General features: G+C 36.3%; 1 protein-coding gene across 2 annotated transcripts in view; it reads right to left on the reverse strand.

The window, feature by feature from the left end:
• STRBP (spermatid perinuclear RNA binding protein) overlaps positions 1–14,686 on the reverse strand; it is a 161,234-nt gene that overhangs the window by 58,778 nt on the left and 87,770 nt on the right. For both annotated transcript variants that reach the window (XM_047768354.1, XM_047768353.1), the window contains exons 5-10: positions 11,466–11,610; positions 3,350–3,441; positions 2,730–2,825; positions 1,492–1,603; positions 730–827; positions 417–528 (exon numbers count right to left, since the gene is read on the reverse strand). In XM_047768354.1, coding sequence (XP_047624310.1) covers positions 417–528; positions 730–827; positions 1,492–1,603; positions 2,730–2,825; positions 3,350–3,441; positions 11,466–11,610 — 655 coding nt within the window. The remainder of the gene's footprint in view (positions 1–416; positions 529–729; positions 828–1,491; positions 1,604–2,729; positions 2,826–3,349; positions 3,442–11,465; positions 11,611–14,686) is intronic.

The raw sequence follows: 14,686 nt of genomic DNA on the forward strand, positions 1-14,686 counted from the left end.
TCCAATGCACTATTTCCTCCTCTATGTATTTGTTTTCTCTTTCTTGGTTACGTAACACTTCCAAGCATGACAAGATCATTAAATTGTGGAGTTACTGTGATACTGTCTCCTCCAAGCTTGTGACTTTTATCTTCTCCTCACACCAGGGGTTCTCAAAGTGCCATCCCTAAGTTGCTGTACTGGAATCTGACCAACAGAGCCAAATAAGTTCATCAATAATAATAAATGACAGCAAGTTAATGTCATAGAAGATGTGGGGCAGAAGAGAAGAAAGTCAGGAAGAAAAACAATAAACATTCTTACATATGACTTGGGTTAAAAATCATTTAGTTCTCTCAGCTCTAATAAGAGAAGCATTCCATGGCCATCTCCATCACTGCCCACATCCAACCCCAACAAAAAACTTTCACGCTTACCTTCCTTATCAGTAACTGACCAGGAATATTTCTGAAAAGGCTTACTAGATGGGAGGGGGTCCATCTCCAGCACTTTATAAATCTGGCCAAAGGCTGATAGTCTGAGTGCATGCTAAAGAAAAAAATATTATATTTATGCAAATTTCAAATTTTTCATTCAGAAAGCCCTGAGAACATCTAGCTAAAAACACTACTAGCTAATTAAATGCTATTACTATGATGGCAAAAGTCACTAACAAAAGGCAAGAAAAAGGCTTAAGAAGATGATGTGCTATCCCTCTAGTAGACCACAGTAATACAGCCCATCTCCTACCTGTGCACTGTGGGTAATCTCTTCTTTTTGCTGAATGGTCATATAGCTCAGAGCATCTGTTGGATCTCGCTCACAAGGATCATGAAGACCAGGACCCCCTTTGGCAAAGGCAAAAGAAAAACAAGTACTGTTCAGAACTGAATTACGAATTCAATAAACTAACATAAAATTCAAGAGAAAGAAAAGAGAGGAGAGAAAAAGGAAAAAAAACCTAAGAAACAAGGTTAAAAGTCTGCTCAATTAAATGAAATAGAAAGGACACTCATTTTCAATATGTTAGCATTTAAATGTCCTTGGTTTATTAGAAGTCACTTACATATCCAAAGTCAAAATTGGGTCTTAACTCTGAGAATTTAGAAATAGCATGATGAATTATCCCAAATCTTTAAAAGGATTACATACAGAAAATAAGACCAAATTTAATTTTCCCAAATTAAACACCAGACTGCAAACAAAATGAACTTCATACATTTTAACCAAATATAAACATTTTCAAATTCAGAACTCTAGGTAAAGAAAATTCACAGCAGATACTATATCTTATTAGTACCTTTTATGTTAGTACATATAAAACATAAATTACAATTATTGAAAGAGAGTTTTATAGCACTTTTCCAACATTTAAGCATTCTAATTGCTAAAATTCCAAGCAAAACAACTCCTACACATCATTTCCTGTGCAGATGACAAATTTAGCACATAATAGGAAACTTAAAATGGAATTTTTCTGATTCTTCTGCCTCCAGAGTTTGAAACCCTTACCAGGAAGTAGTATTCCAGATGCCAAACACTCCATTACTCGTCTCAAGGCCTCCCCAGCGCCCAAAGGTCTATTACAAGTACCTATAGACTTTTCACATATAAGCTCTAGTGGCTAGAAGATATTAAATTACAAATTAGTACATGCACCAAGTGTTAAAAGGATTCCAGTTAAATGTGAGCTGACATTTCTATCTACAATGGAGGCCAAAAAGGTTAAAGACAATTTAGGGCCCAATTAACTTTTCCCACTTGATTATCAACTTTACCCAGCCAGAGTATTTAAGTCAACCATTTCTGAGATAATATATTCAGAAGACATTTTGTTATAAAAACTTTATTTAGGTTATCCTGAAAGGATTACTTAAGAAACTGCAGTCATCTAATTGACTTAGCAAAAATTTATTTAATAAGCCTTCACATAAGTTAGTAATAGCTAATAAATAGCCAATGTTCAAATCCAGCCCTCCTATCTCCCACTTAACCTAGGAAGCACTCAAACCACAGTAAGATTTCATTTCAGATATCCTTCCCCAAGTATTACGATTAGAATTTAAGGACCAAATCTCCATATTTAATAAACTAAAAACTCATGATGCCACATCAAAGTAATAATTGCTAAATTAATTTAAAATAACCGTTTACAGCTTTATTTGTTTTATAATGTTCTTCAAGGGGTCTTAATTGGTTCAAGCATAGTAAATTTCCAAATTAAGTAAGTTTGGCAACATACATTATAAACTATAGGTAAGTGTACTATTCACCTGACCTCAATTACTAACATGAACTTACTTTTAAATGTCTATACTCAAAGAGAAAGAAAAAGAGGGTATGGGAGCTATTATACTGCTATACCAGGTAATTTTTATTTTATATGAAAGTAGCACTGGAAGAGAAATATGCCAGTCAAAGAGATTTTCCTGGGCAGTAGGTGAATAATAATCAACCATCAGTGGAGAGTAAAGTGCAGGGAGACACTCACTTTTAACAGTTATAGAACTTTTTTGTCAGAAAAAAATATCTCAGGCTCTGTAACATGAATGTGATGAGGTAGAAGAGACAGGTTATAAAAAAAAGAATTCAGACAACAAGATCCCTAATTTTTTTTCTTGAACAAAAATAGATAATGTACATCTTAGCTAACTCAGAACAGAGCCATTTTACAGTAACATGTGATTTCTACAGGGTTTCCTCTGACTATAGCTTCGGAATTTGCTTTTTAATCATATTTAAGTACTTACCCATCCTTTAAGTGGGGCCCATGTGGGGACTCTGTTGCACAAATCACGCAGAATGCGGAGGACAATTACACATGATTTTAATCCATTTGCCCTTGCCTAAAACAAACAAAATGATTCCAATATCCCTGTTGAAATCCACTCTTCATTTTAAGGACACTGATCATGGATAGGTTCTTTAAAATGAATACTAATTAACCAGTCACTCATAAGTTGTCAAGCAAAACAATCAAGTTATTAAAAGTAGTAAAATTATGGTTTAGAAAGGCCTATTTTAACATAAAGGAAGCATATTATTAAAACTGCTCTTACAGCCTCATGGCAATCCCATTTCTGGGCAACTGTCTGTCTGAACTTTAACTCTCCTCCTTCATGTCAGTATTTTATAAGTTATCATTTGAAATTCAGAGTACTAAGCCAAAAAGGATTATATGATAATTAAACATCATTGACTATAGTAGAAGCCATACTAGGGACTTCACCTAAATCAAATCATTTACTCCTACAGTGATCCTAAGAGCATCCCCATTTTATATATTACACAGAAAACATTAAGCGGCAGGTGTTCCAAGTGAAACCTGCACAAGGCTACGATAACAGTAAGACAATAACAAAGAGCCAACCTGAAACCATTTGGCATGTCGAAGAGACGCCAAGGCGTTCAGGCATTTCTGCCTGTCCAGTAAATCCGGAGGATCTTTCATCGCAACCTTTTCTAATGGGAAAATGGGATAAAGAGAGACAGATACAATTTGACCAAGGGGTTCCTGTCAAATTACCAAACAATAAAAATAAAAAGAAGAGCAGCATTTGAGTGAACTAATAAGACTCCCAGAAGATTTCAGGATTTGGCTTTGTTGCTTTCTTCTTAAATAACATGCACTACGATTACTTAAGTCAACAGTCAACAGAGCCATTCTGTGCACAAGGACAACAAGAGCACAAAGGCACTCGTTCAGTAAACAAACGCTGCTACATACAATCTGGGATCTTATTAAGCATGTATATAACATCACAGGGCACAAAATAGGTACATAGCACTTTTTCCTTTGGCAGGCTGCAAAGAACAGAAATCTGGGACCAACAGCAGTAAAAACTTTTCTTTATAGGAGGGACTTTAATGACTAATCAATTCTTAAGGAAAACTGGGGCTCTTGTAGTTAATCAATTTGAGATATACTAAGAATACATTGAACATTGTAATTTTATTTTATTTTTTTTCACAACTAAATTAACTCATCCAACAAGACGACTACTAATAGAAACTTTACCCTACTGATAAGAACTCCTCAAGTGTCACTTTGGAGTTCTCTGATTATTTCTTTTCTAAACAAAAATTATTAAAACTACGAAAGTGAAATATTTAAATATTATTTCAAGTTTTACATACTTTTTTTTTTAAAGGACCAAAGAATACTAAGAAGTACAACTAGGAGTTCCCGTCGTGGCGCAGTGGTTAACGAATCCGACTAGGAACCATGAGGTTGCGGGTTCAGTCCCTGCCCTTGCTCAGTGGGTTAACGATCCGGCGTTGCCGTGAGCTGTGGTGTAGGTCGCAGACGCGGCTCGGATCCCGAGTTGCTGTGGCTCTGGCGTAGGCCGGTGGCTACAGCTCCGATTCCACCCCTAGCCTGGGAACCTCCACATGCCGCGGGAGCAGCCCAAGAAATAGCAACAACAAAAAAGACAAAAAAAAAAAAGAAGTACAACTATTTAACTTGCTTTAACATTTCAAAGTTGGATTAGATGGCCCAAAGCAGCAAAATTAAGAATTCAAACATGTGATTAGTGACAAATATTCATATTTGAAAAATATAACAAGATGCTAAATCCATGTTTAGATAGCCAAATTTATTTCCTCTAAGCTACGAGGGAGTGGGTTTTTAAACTTAAACTTTTGAAGACTTGGTATATTATTTAAATGTATATAACATACAACAATGTTTCTTGGAGAATGATTCTTTGTCTAATCTAATTAAGTCACATTCACCATCTTCTTTGAAGAACTCTCAGATGTAGGAGAGTACACCAACACTACTTCCTGGCATAATGACAGTCACAAACTCAGCAGTATGTTTGTGTGGGTTTTCCTTACTGGCTGCAACATGTAAAGGCTGAAGTGCTACACACTTATTTTCTGACCAGGCGAGCTCTACAGCAGATATTTGCATTGTCTCACATTAATCTCTGCAAACAAATTCAAAAACACAGAGTCTCATTTCATTTACCCCTTTTACTCATAAAATGGAAAGCCTCAAAAAGAACTGTTAATGTGTTTTTATTTATAAACATACACGTACTACAGGTAATTACTTCATTGATGACCTAGTTCCTGGCCTTGCTTAATTCTTTTTAACAACAAAAAACATACAACTAACTCATTTTCATATTTATATGTCAAAATGTCTAAGTGTGGTCAATACAAGCATCTGCGTAAAGCTCATTTGGAGATAGAACAAACTACTGTAAATGAACAATTAGAATCTCTTAAAAGTTAGGGGTGACAAAGGTTGACTGACTGCTAAACAATGTAATCCCAAGAAAAGGCATGGACTGCTTATTTTTTAAGACTTCAAACTTTAAGTTAAGAGTAAAGCAAGCTAAGTTTTATTCTATTATCTCATTTAAGCAGGAATATTGGGAAGAGGGAAGTCAATGGAAGGTGAAAGTGAGTCAGAGAAAGTTTGGATAAGAAAAGACAAGGCAAAACAACTCCTTTTGAACGTTCTGGTACTTCTGTCCAGTGAAGAGAGCTTGTAATTAACATTTTACACTCATCACAACACAAGACATTTTTATAGGGGAACAATGGCAAAAATGTTTACATAAATTCTTTGATTCCAAACGTCAGATTACATCCAAGAAATCTTATTTAAAAAAAAAAAAAAAAAGAATAGTGACATCAGCCTGCTACAGACAGTCAACATTTGGAGGCAACAGATTCTACTAATAAGAGATGAAAGGGACAGGCAGTGAATAGAAGACTTGCACGGGATTCCCTTTTACATCACAATCACAATGGCCATGTTTCTTCATGCTCTGATAGTCAAAAAGTCAAAAGATCCAAAGTGTTTCAATATTCATGAGGTGGGAAACATCAGAAGGGATTTAATAATTCATCTCATTTTATCTTCTTCAAAGCTTGTTTTAAAACTATATAAAATTATATGGTACTGCAGTGCTACTTATAAGTCCTGCTTGCCTATTTCCCTAACTAAAAGCATACAGTTTTATATATTTTCATTCATTAAGATGTGGCAATCACAGAACTGCTGCTGGAAAAACATAGCTACTTCTTGAATCAGAACCTCAAGTTTAACATTTCTGTATGAACTTTAATGTAGGTGTTTCAATTTTGTGGAGATGCAAAGTTTTTCTAATAAAAAGGCATCTTGGTGTCTTCAAATTGGAAACAACAGAACTATGAGCCATTTCATTTTTCCTACAGTGACTAGTAAAACCAATTTAAAAAAACATATGAAATAGCGACAAAAATGCCAAAAGTAAAGAAAAACAGATTTAAAAAATGTATTGCTCAGTAACCTGCCATCAGGGCATGAAGGTACATAAAACATTCTGAACAATGGAAGCACTGAAAAGAAGTCTATTATGCCTAACTTTGTTTATTTGGTTAGAGGTTAGATCAGTGACTAGAAACACACCATACTGCAGGAAATGTTGGTCAGTTTCTCTCCATCCCTCACATGCAAGCTAACTCTCTGCCAGTTCACAAAAACACTAGCCTGGAGATGGGGCAGGGGAAAGTCAGAATAGGACTGTGTTAAATAGGATTTATGTGCTTGGAACCTGGGCTCTTCAAAGGTAAAATAATCAAGCTAGGATATCACGAAGGCCTCCTTGATAATCTGAATGAAGCTGAGTTCATGCAGACAGAACTTTGAGGGTAGTCTGAAGATGCCCTGACAGTCCCTTCTCTCAATTCCTTGAGGCTTTGTAGAGAGCAGATATTAGGGCTTCAAGTCAATGTCCATGCAAAAACTCAGGCCACAATAACATGAACAGGTAAATGTGGCACTAAGGTAAAACAGAACACTGTTCTCCTAACTTATAGTAGACAAATCCCTTCAATGCTTCAGTAGGCAGTGGACCCCTGGAAAGATAATGGCAGAGTTCCCAGGTGGTGCAACAGATTAAGGATCCAGTGTGCTGACACTGAAGCGACTCGGGTCACTGCTGTGGTGAGGGTTCAATCCCTGGCCCAGGAACTTTGCCAAAAAAGAAAAAAATATATATATACAGTGGCTACAGGTTTGCACTGGATAATGTAGGTCTAGCAGCTGGGGAAGGCAAGAAAACAAAGCCTGCAGCATTTTTATAAATCCTAGCTGTGATTTCTGGACTGTGAGAATCTAATGTCTTCCACCTAGAAGAACTCATGCTAGTGAAATTCTGCCGAAACGCATCAGAAGTTCACACTGGCACCAATTCGGCAAAGGGACTCTTGGGCAACCTCTCTGAAACCCTGAAAATCTACCTTCATAGTGAGGACTGTGGTTTGTCTCAGCCTCTGTAGTTTCCCTATCTACCTGGTTTCCAATTGCACTGTAAATGTAATAAACAACTGATTATCACCCTCACAGTAAATACATTTCTGGTTTAAAATCACAAGCATCAAAAGAAGCTTAGACCATATGATGCTCAGAATAACTAAATCAGCTAAGATGCTCCTATAATCATCCTTGATAGTAACTAGACCTAAGAGTCAGAGGAGATGGGAAAAACGAGACTTTCTTCATTTATAAAGCAGGACAATTATCTAACTCATAGATAGATAGATAGATCTATCTCACAGCTCTATCTTAGGGCTATTGTGGGGGTTAAAAGAAATCATATATGAGAAAGTGTTTAGAACACAGTAAGTTATAAAGTATCTTAACATTGCTTGAATTCTAAGATGCCCATTATTAATGATCGTTATACACCAGACAGTTCAATTTGACCAGATAATATGCTGGCTACAAAAATGCACTCAACAGATTTTGACTGCCTGCTAAATATTACATACTACTGTAGGTACAGGGATAAAGGACAGGAGTAGGGAAAAAGATACCTGTCTCAATGAATCGTAAGCCAGCTCATTATTAGTACTTGCAGCAAATATAGTATAATGATTTCAATACCATACTTCAATGGGTATTTTAAGAGTTTCAACCATGTCTAGGCTCACTTCTTCAGACCTATCATGTCCACATTATTCTCACTGTGAACTCAAGGCACTTGGAGTAGATACGTATGCACTGTGACTTTATGTATATATAAACACGGGACGTGAGCCACGTCTGCGAACTACGCCACAGCTCACAGCAATGCCAGATTCTTAAACCACTGAGTGAGGCCAGGGATCGAACTTTCATCCTCATGAATACTAGTCAGATTCATTTCTGCTGAACCACGACAGGAACTCCCACTGCGACTTTTTTTAGTAAGCTCAGTGACTACCACTATTTACTAAGCCACCACTTTGTGCTGGGAATTATACAGGTCACATTACATAAATTCTCTCGTTTAACCTCAAAGAACTTTCTAAGTATTCATTACCCACATTTATTTTTATTTTTGTCTTTTTGCCATTTCTAGGGCCACTCCTGTGGCATATGGAGGTTCCCAGGCTAGGGGTCTAATCAGAGCTGTAGCTGCCAGCCTACACCACAGCCACAGTAACTCTAGATCCGAGCCGCGTCTGGAACCTACACCACAGCTCACAGCAATGCCGGATCCTTAACCCACTGGGCAAGGCCAGGGATCAAAAGTGCAACCTCGTGGTTCCTAGTTGGATTCGTTAACCACTGAGCCACAACAGGAACTCCCATTACCCACATTTTAAAATAAAGAAACTTGCCCAAGGTCACACAGTAATAGTTAAGAATTGAATAGTTAAGAACTGAATACTTGGCTGCCAGGCACCGGGGTCTGTGCTTTTTTCTCCTATGCCTTCTTTACCAGAAAGCAAGACAGGTTATGGTTATTCTACAGGGTCTTCAAGTAAAGGACTAAAATATGGAAAGAAGACTGACAGCACAAGAGGACTCTTACCTGGGAAACAGTAAACAATACCAAAGAGGTTCACTATGTACTCTGGCCACTGAAAAAGTAAACAGTAATTTGAAACGAGTAGTTATAGATCCACTTCTGCAGAGACAACCCTGAGGAGATAAAGTAACAACCTTGTCCTCTAGTTCTGCCTGCTCTCAACCAGACTTTTCTTTCTTTTTTGATTTACCCAAGGATGTGCAAATGAAGAGAAAGAAAAGACATGAGGTATTTATGCATTGCGAATAGTCTGTTTGTTTTGTGGGAGGGGAGAAGTTGAGATTCTACAGGAAAATGTCTCCCAAAAAGTTACAATGCATATTTTTCTAAACTTTGAGAAAGAAAATGAGTGGATATTTTTTAAAAGGGATCTCTCTCAATCTCAGAAATTCCTGGAACCCAGTGAATCTTGTGCTTTCACCCCATGCAGCAGGAAAGAACTGCATCCAGCCAAGAGCTCCTGTCTGGTGTCATGAAACAAATCCTACAGAACTGCACAGCCAAGGTCTCAAATGCTCAGTTACACTGTAAATGTAACACACTGGATCCTCAAAGTTGCCCAGAAATACGCAAAACTGCCAGTGCTGATCAAAACACTATGACAAAGCCCAAGTTAGACAAAATGAACAAATTGTAAGAGATAACAGGTGAGTCAACAGGGCTGTGAGGTTAAAGAAAACAGCAAAGCAAATCTTTCTGCCATTCAAAAGGAGAGGAAGTAATGTGTAAGACATTAGACCCAAGGTGATTCTTTCATCTTAAATGATGCCACACAATTTTGTTTACCTCAGCTGACGAGATACAGCTCATAAAGGGGTCTTGGGGTACTTTAGTAACCCAAACACCTTGAACATAAACTATGACTCTCCTACTTTTACTATAAATTCCATTCTATAATGACCAGTCCTCTAGTAAGGATGCAATACACTAAGGATTGGTTTTCACGTTCTCTGAACTTAAAGTTATAAAGGCAAAAGACTAAGCTTATGGGAATCACTGAAAACTGGCAAAATCCCATGAAGTACACCAAAAACATGGGAAAAAAGAAGCTTTACGTTGATGTTCTCTTAGTCCTTTCAAAATAATAGAAGGGATGTCTACAGCTACAAGCAAACATTATCTAGTCTTTGGTAACTTCAAATCTAGACAAATCTAGTCTTCGGTAACTTCCGTCTTCTCATCTCTCTATACTCAAATAATTTTTAATATCTATAATTATAACTATTTTCAGAAATGATTAATTTTACACTAGAAGGTCAGGTAGAACACAGCTTACCAGAATTAACAGAATTATCTTGATACTTCAGAAATCATTTTATAGGTCTACAGTTAAAGGTGAACTGTAAAGCTGTTAAAGAAATTAAGCCATTTAAGATTGGTTCTTCAGAGGTGTTAAAGATATTATACACAGCCAAAAAAAAAAGGTACAGGCTAAACCCAATTATAGATTGGATGCACTTTAATTTTAAACTGTGATAAATGTGTCTAGTTTATATCTGTTCAGTACAGTACAGCTCATTTTAGTTACCCCAAAAGACTTTGTTAAAAAGTAATCTATGACTTTTACTTTAGGAAACCTATGTCTGCCAAAACTTAAAATTCTAATATCTCTAGTAAATATATCTTTTTCTACCTTTATCATCAACTTGAAATAAATTAAGAAACTGACCAATATTTCTCACTGCACTGGTATTTCAGGTAGGAGAGTAAGCGATGGAACTTGCTGAATGTCTAGTGATGAAAAAACAGCAACAAGGAGTCCTGTTGGCCCAGTTAGGCCACAGTGCCTCTAAATTGTCACGACAGAGAGGGGCCAGTTGGTCAAAGGTCTGACACAGGAGAAATATCACATGGCAAGTTTCTAGGGACAAGACTGAGAGGCAGAAACAAACTAACATGAAAGGATAAAAATAATTTCAAAAAGGAAGCCTAGGTCCATCATTACTTCTGAAAACTAAATAGATTTCTCACTCTACTTTTATCCAATGGCATTGCCATGCAGAAATTCTAACTTCAGAAGAAAGTTAGTTTAAAGCGTAATTCCCACTTATATAATATGTAAAATGTTAACAGGATCACAACCTCCTAGAAAAAAATTCACTGAAGATTATTTTTTAAAAAATCAATACCCCAATTTATCTCTCTTACATTATAAAACATTTACACATAAGGAATTAGATTAAGCATAATTCCTAAAAGGTTATATAGTTATTAGAAGTCAAAAGCAATGTGCAAATGAGTAACCTGACATAATTAAGTGAGTAAATTTGAAAATAATACTGTTTTGAACCACATTTAACCCTAAAATCAGACTGTCAAACCAAGCTACACAGAATAGGCTGGCTGATACCATAGCAATGCAATACTAGACAAAGTGAAACACCAAAACAGTATAAAAATAAAGTGGAGTTAACCCCCAACATGATAAACACAGGTTTCTGAATTAATGTATTTTATATTTTGAATATACACATTTTTGCAAAATTCAGTGACTTCAGAAATAAAGCTGTTTAAAATACCATAGGTGGCATAAAAATAAATGAAGACAGGTATTTCTTAAATCCATAAAACATAATTAACATAGCATTCAAGAGAAGTCTTATGTGAACAGAACAAATACATATTTATACATATATACATCTATCTATCTATCTATATATATATATATATGTATATACACATGTGTACCTCCATCCTTCTTCTCCAATTCGTCCCTAATCAGAGGGGAAGTAAGTATCACCTTCAAAGTTAGCGTGGGCTCTTTTGTATTCCGAATTATAATAGATGCCTCATCTACACATTGTTCCACTTGATATTTCTCTTCTGTGAGTTTCTGAAAGTCACCAAGATTTCAAAAACACCCAATTACTTAAAATTTCAAAAAATGAATGACTGCCCCTTAGTATTCAAATGTTAACAATTAATATTATTGTGCCAGAAGAGTAAATAGTCCAAATAGTAATAGTCTTTCGTATAGAGATAACATTGTCTCTCTCCTCCCAACTTACCAGCAAATCCTTTCTCTGTCCCTCCAAAAGCAACAATATCAGTCATCTATAAAATTATTCAACAATATTTAAAATCATTCTTTCTAACGTTTGAAAGTGAAAGTTACCAACAGCATCAGTATATGATAAAGGGTAAATTATTGTCCTTTAAATTATTATAGAGAACTATTTCAGAATAATAAATTGCTGGTAATGGTCTCTAAACCAATACTGGTTTTGTTTTGTTTTGGTTTGGTTTTGGAATATGGAAGTTCCCGGGCCAGGGATCAAACCCATGCCACAGCAGCAAGCTGAGCCACTGTAGTGACAACACCAGATCCTTAACCTGCTGAGCCACAAGAGAAATCCTAAACCAATACCAGTTTTGACAGAACAGCCTAAACAGGATTTCCTACTTGCTAAGGACTTACAAATACAGGATTATATAGGTTTTTATATAAGATTATGCAGAGGTTTAAAGAAAATCAAGAATAAATGAAAAAGATTCTCTGCAGAATTACACATCAGCAAAAAAAATAGTATAAACAAGTAACTTCCCTTCTCTACCAACAGATCTCAGAGATCATTCCAATAACTCCTTCTCTAGGACAAGTAATCTGAGATCCACAAGGAAATGCACATTGCTTCTAACAGAGAGTTATACAGAAAATAATCACCAATTAGAATCATAAAACAAGTTACATTTTATATAGTATTAGTTACACAGTGGCTTTCTTGGTGAGGAAATTTGGCATCTATTACCCAACATCAATAGCTGAATGGAAACACTATTGGGTCGGTCTCTGCACATCAGTGTGCATTAAAGGAACTCAAAACCATTTACATAAAAACACCATTCTGGAGTTCCTGTCTTGGCGCAGCAGAAATGAATCCGACTAGGAACCATAAGGTTGCAGCTTCAATCCCTGGCCTTACTCATCGGGTTAAGGTTCCGGCATTGCCGTGAGCTGTGGTGTAGGTCACAGGGGTGGCTCGGATCTGGCATTGCTGTAGCTGTGGCATAGGCCGTCAGCTGCAGCTCCGACTGGACCCCTAGCCTAGGAACCTCCATAAGCCGTGGGTGTGGCCCTAAAACAAAACAAAACCAAAAAACCCACCATTTTACCATTAAACATCCCCCAAAAGACAGAAAATTCATTATCCTAATTTTGAAGAGAACAAACCAAGGAAGGGAAGGAAAGGCCACATAGTGGCTGGAAAAAAACAGAACTAGAATATAAAGAAAAAGCAGAAACTTGCTCATGTTCATTTTGCCACTGTAAAACATTAAAGATGTCTCAGAGAATAAGTCAAACTAAATTTTTCAACTGTGCACACAGATTACCATAAGACACATCCAAAGTAATAAACATACAGTATAAGTGCTAGGTTAGACTAATTCTAAGTGATTCTGGTTTTGGTCATCCTTCTCCTCCCTTACTCAAGAAGTTCTAAAATCTCCCTAGAGGAATTCCATGGTGGCTCAGCATTAAGGATCTGGTACGATCCCTGGCCCAGGAACTTCTACATGCCACAAGTGTGGCCAAATTAATTAATTTAATTTAACTAAATTAAATCACCCTAGAAGAGAGTATATACAGAAAACGTACAGTACAACATCAATTAATTATGGTACTTCCACAACTGAAAGTTTTGCTATGGTTAAGTGCTCAGGAAAAAGATTTTTGATTCATAAGAAAATAAGATCTTGTCATATCAGCAACTGGTCTCTCAAACACACACTAAGAAAACTAGGGGCAGACAGGGAGTAAAGGTAAAAGTCACATTTAAAATGATTTTCCAAAATATTATTCACAGTAATAATAATGTGTGTGCTTGTGTGTAGCTATGTGGGCATATATATGTGTGCACATGTACACAATTTAACATAAAATGGGTGTACAATTACATCCCCATTTTCTTTGGGTACCTTTATCCAAACACTTATAGTCATGGATCTACCATCATACAAAGCAGCTGGTTTCACTGTTAGATAACCCTATTGGCTACATTAAATTCAAGTATGTTTCTTATAATGTCCACCACCGGTCTTAAGAGTTCAGGACACTTTTACCTTCTCGAAGAAGCTCTTCAAAGACCTAAAAATATTTGTGTCTTTTTCAGGCTTCTCTAGCCTAAGAAGCCCTAATTGTTTTGAATTTGAAATGGTTTACACAGCCTTTACTATCTCCTGAGTCCCTCCCTTGAACAAGCTTGACAAGAACATTTTAAAACTGTGATGCCCAGAAATAAAGACTCTCACTCAGGAGAGAAAACGCAGAGTTCACACAGTTGTGATCTGCACAGAGAAAGCTCTATTAACACAACTGTAGCTCGGCCTAATCTCCTATATCGTCGATACTGGAGAAATATGACAGATTTTCAGAGTAAGAACTTCAATTTCTTATAGCACTGGTTCTCAGTCCTTTTTCCACTCTGACACAACTGAAAATATGACCAATCTCATAAACAGGATTCACTAAAGGAAACACAAAAGGGGGCGAGATGGTGGAAAGCATCTATGTCCAATCCTCTGATTACTATGTTAGTATAGATTTTAAGAGTAACAATGTTCACTATAATGAAAGCAGAAATACAAATTGGAAAAATTTTTTTTAAAAAAACAATGAAAATAAAATGGGTTTATTAACATTCTAATAACAAAAAGTATTATCAGCCAAAAACCCATTACTGAGCTTTCTGTTTCATAAATCTTTATTGTATTCCACTGTTGCTTACCACTCTCTCTCCTGAATGATCACATAAGGATTTAAAATAATTTTTTAAAGAAATGAATTTAACTCTTGAAAGAAGAGAAACATTTTTTCCATCAGAATTGAAAATGGAAAAGCCAAATATGGGTTTGTTCAGTCATTTAGAAAACCTTAAGATCTGAGAATGATAAAATAAAATAGTGCTCCA

The sequence above is a fragment of the Phacochoerus africanus genome, chromosome 2 (assembly GCF_016906955.1).
Source record: "Phacochoerus africanus isolate WHEZ1 chromosome 2, ROS_Pafr_v1, whole genome shotgun sequence".
Taxonomy (NCBI): domain Eukaryota; kingdom Metazoa; phylum Chordata; class Mammalia; order Artiodactyla; family Suidae; genus Phacochoerus; species Phacochoerus africanus.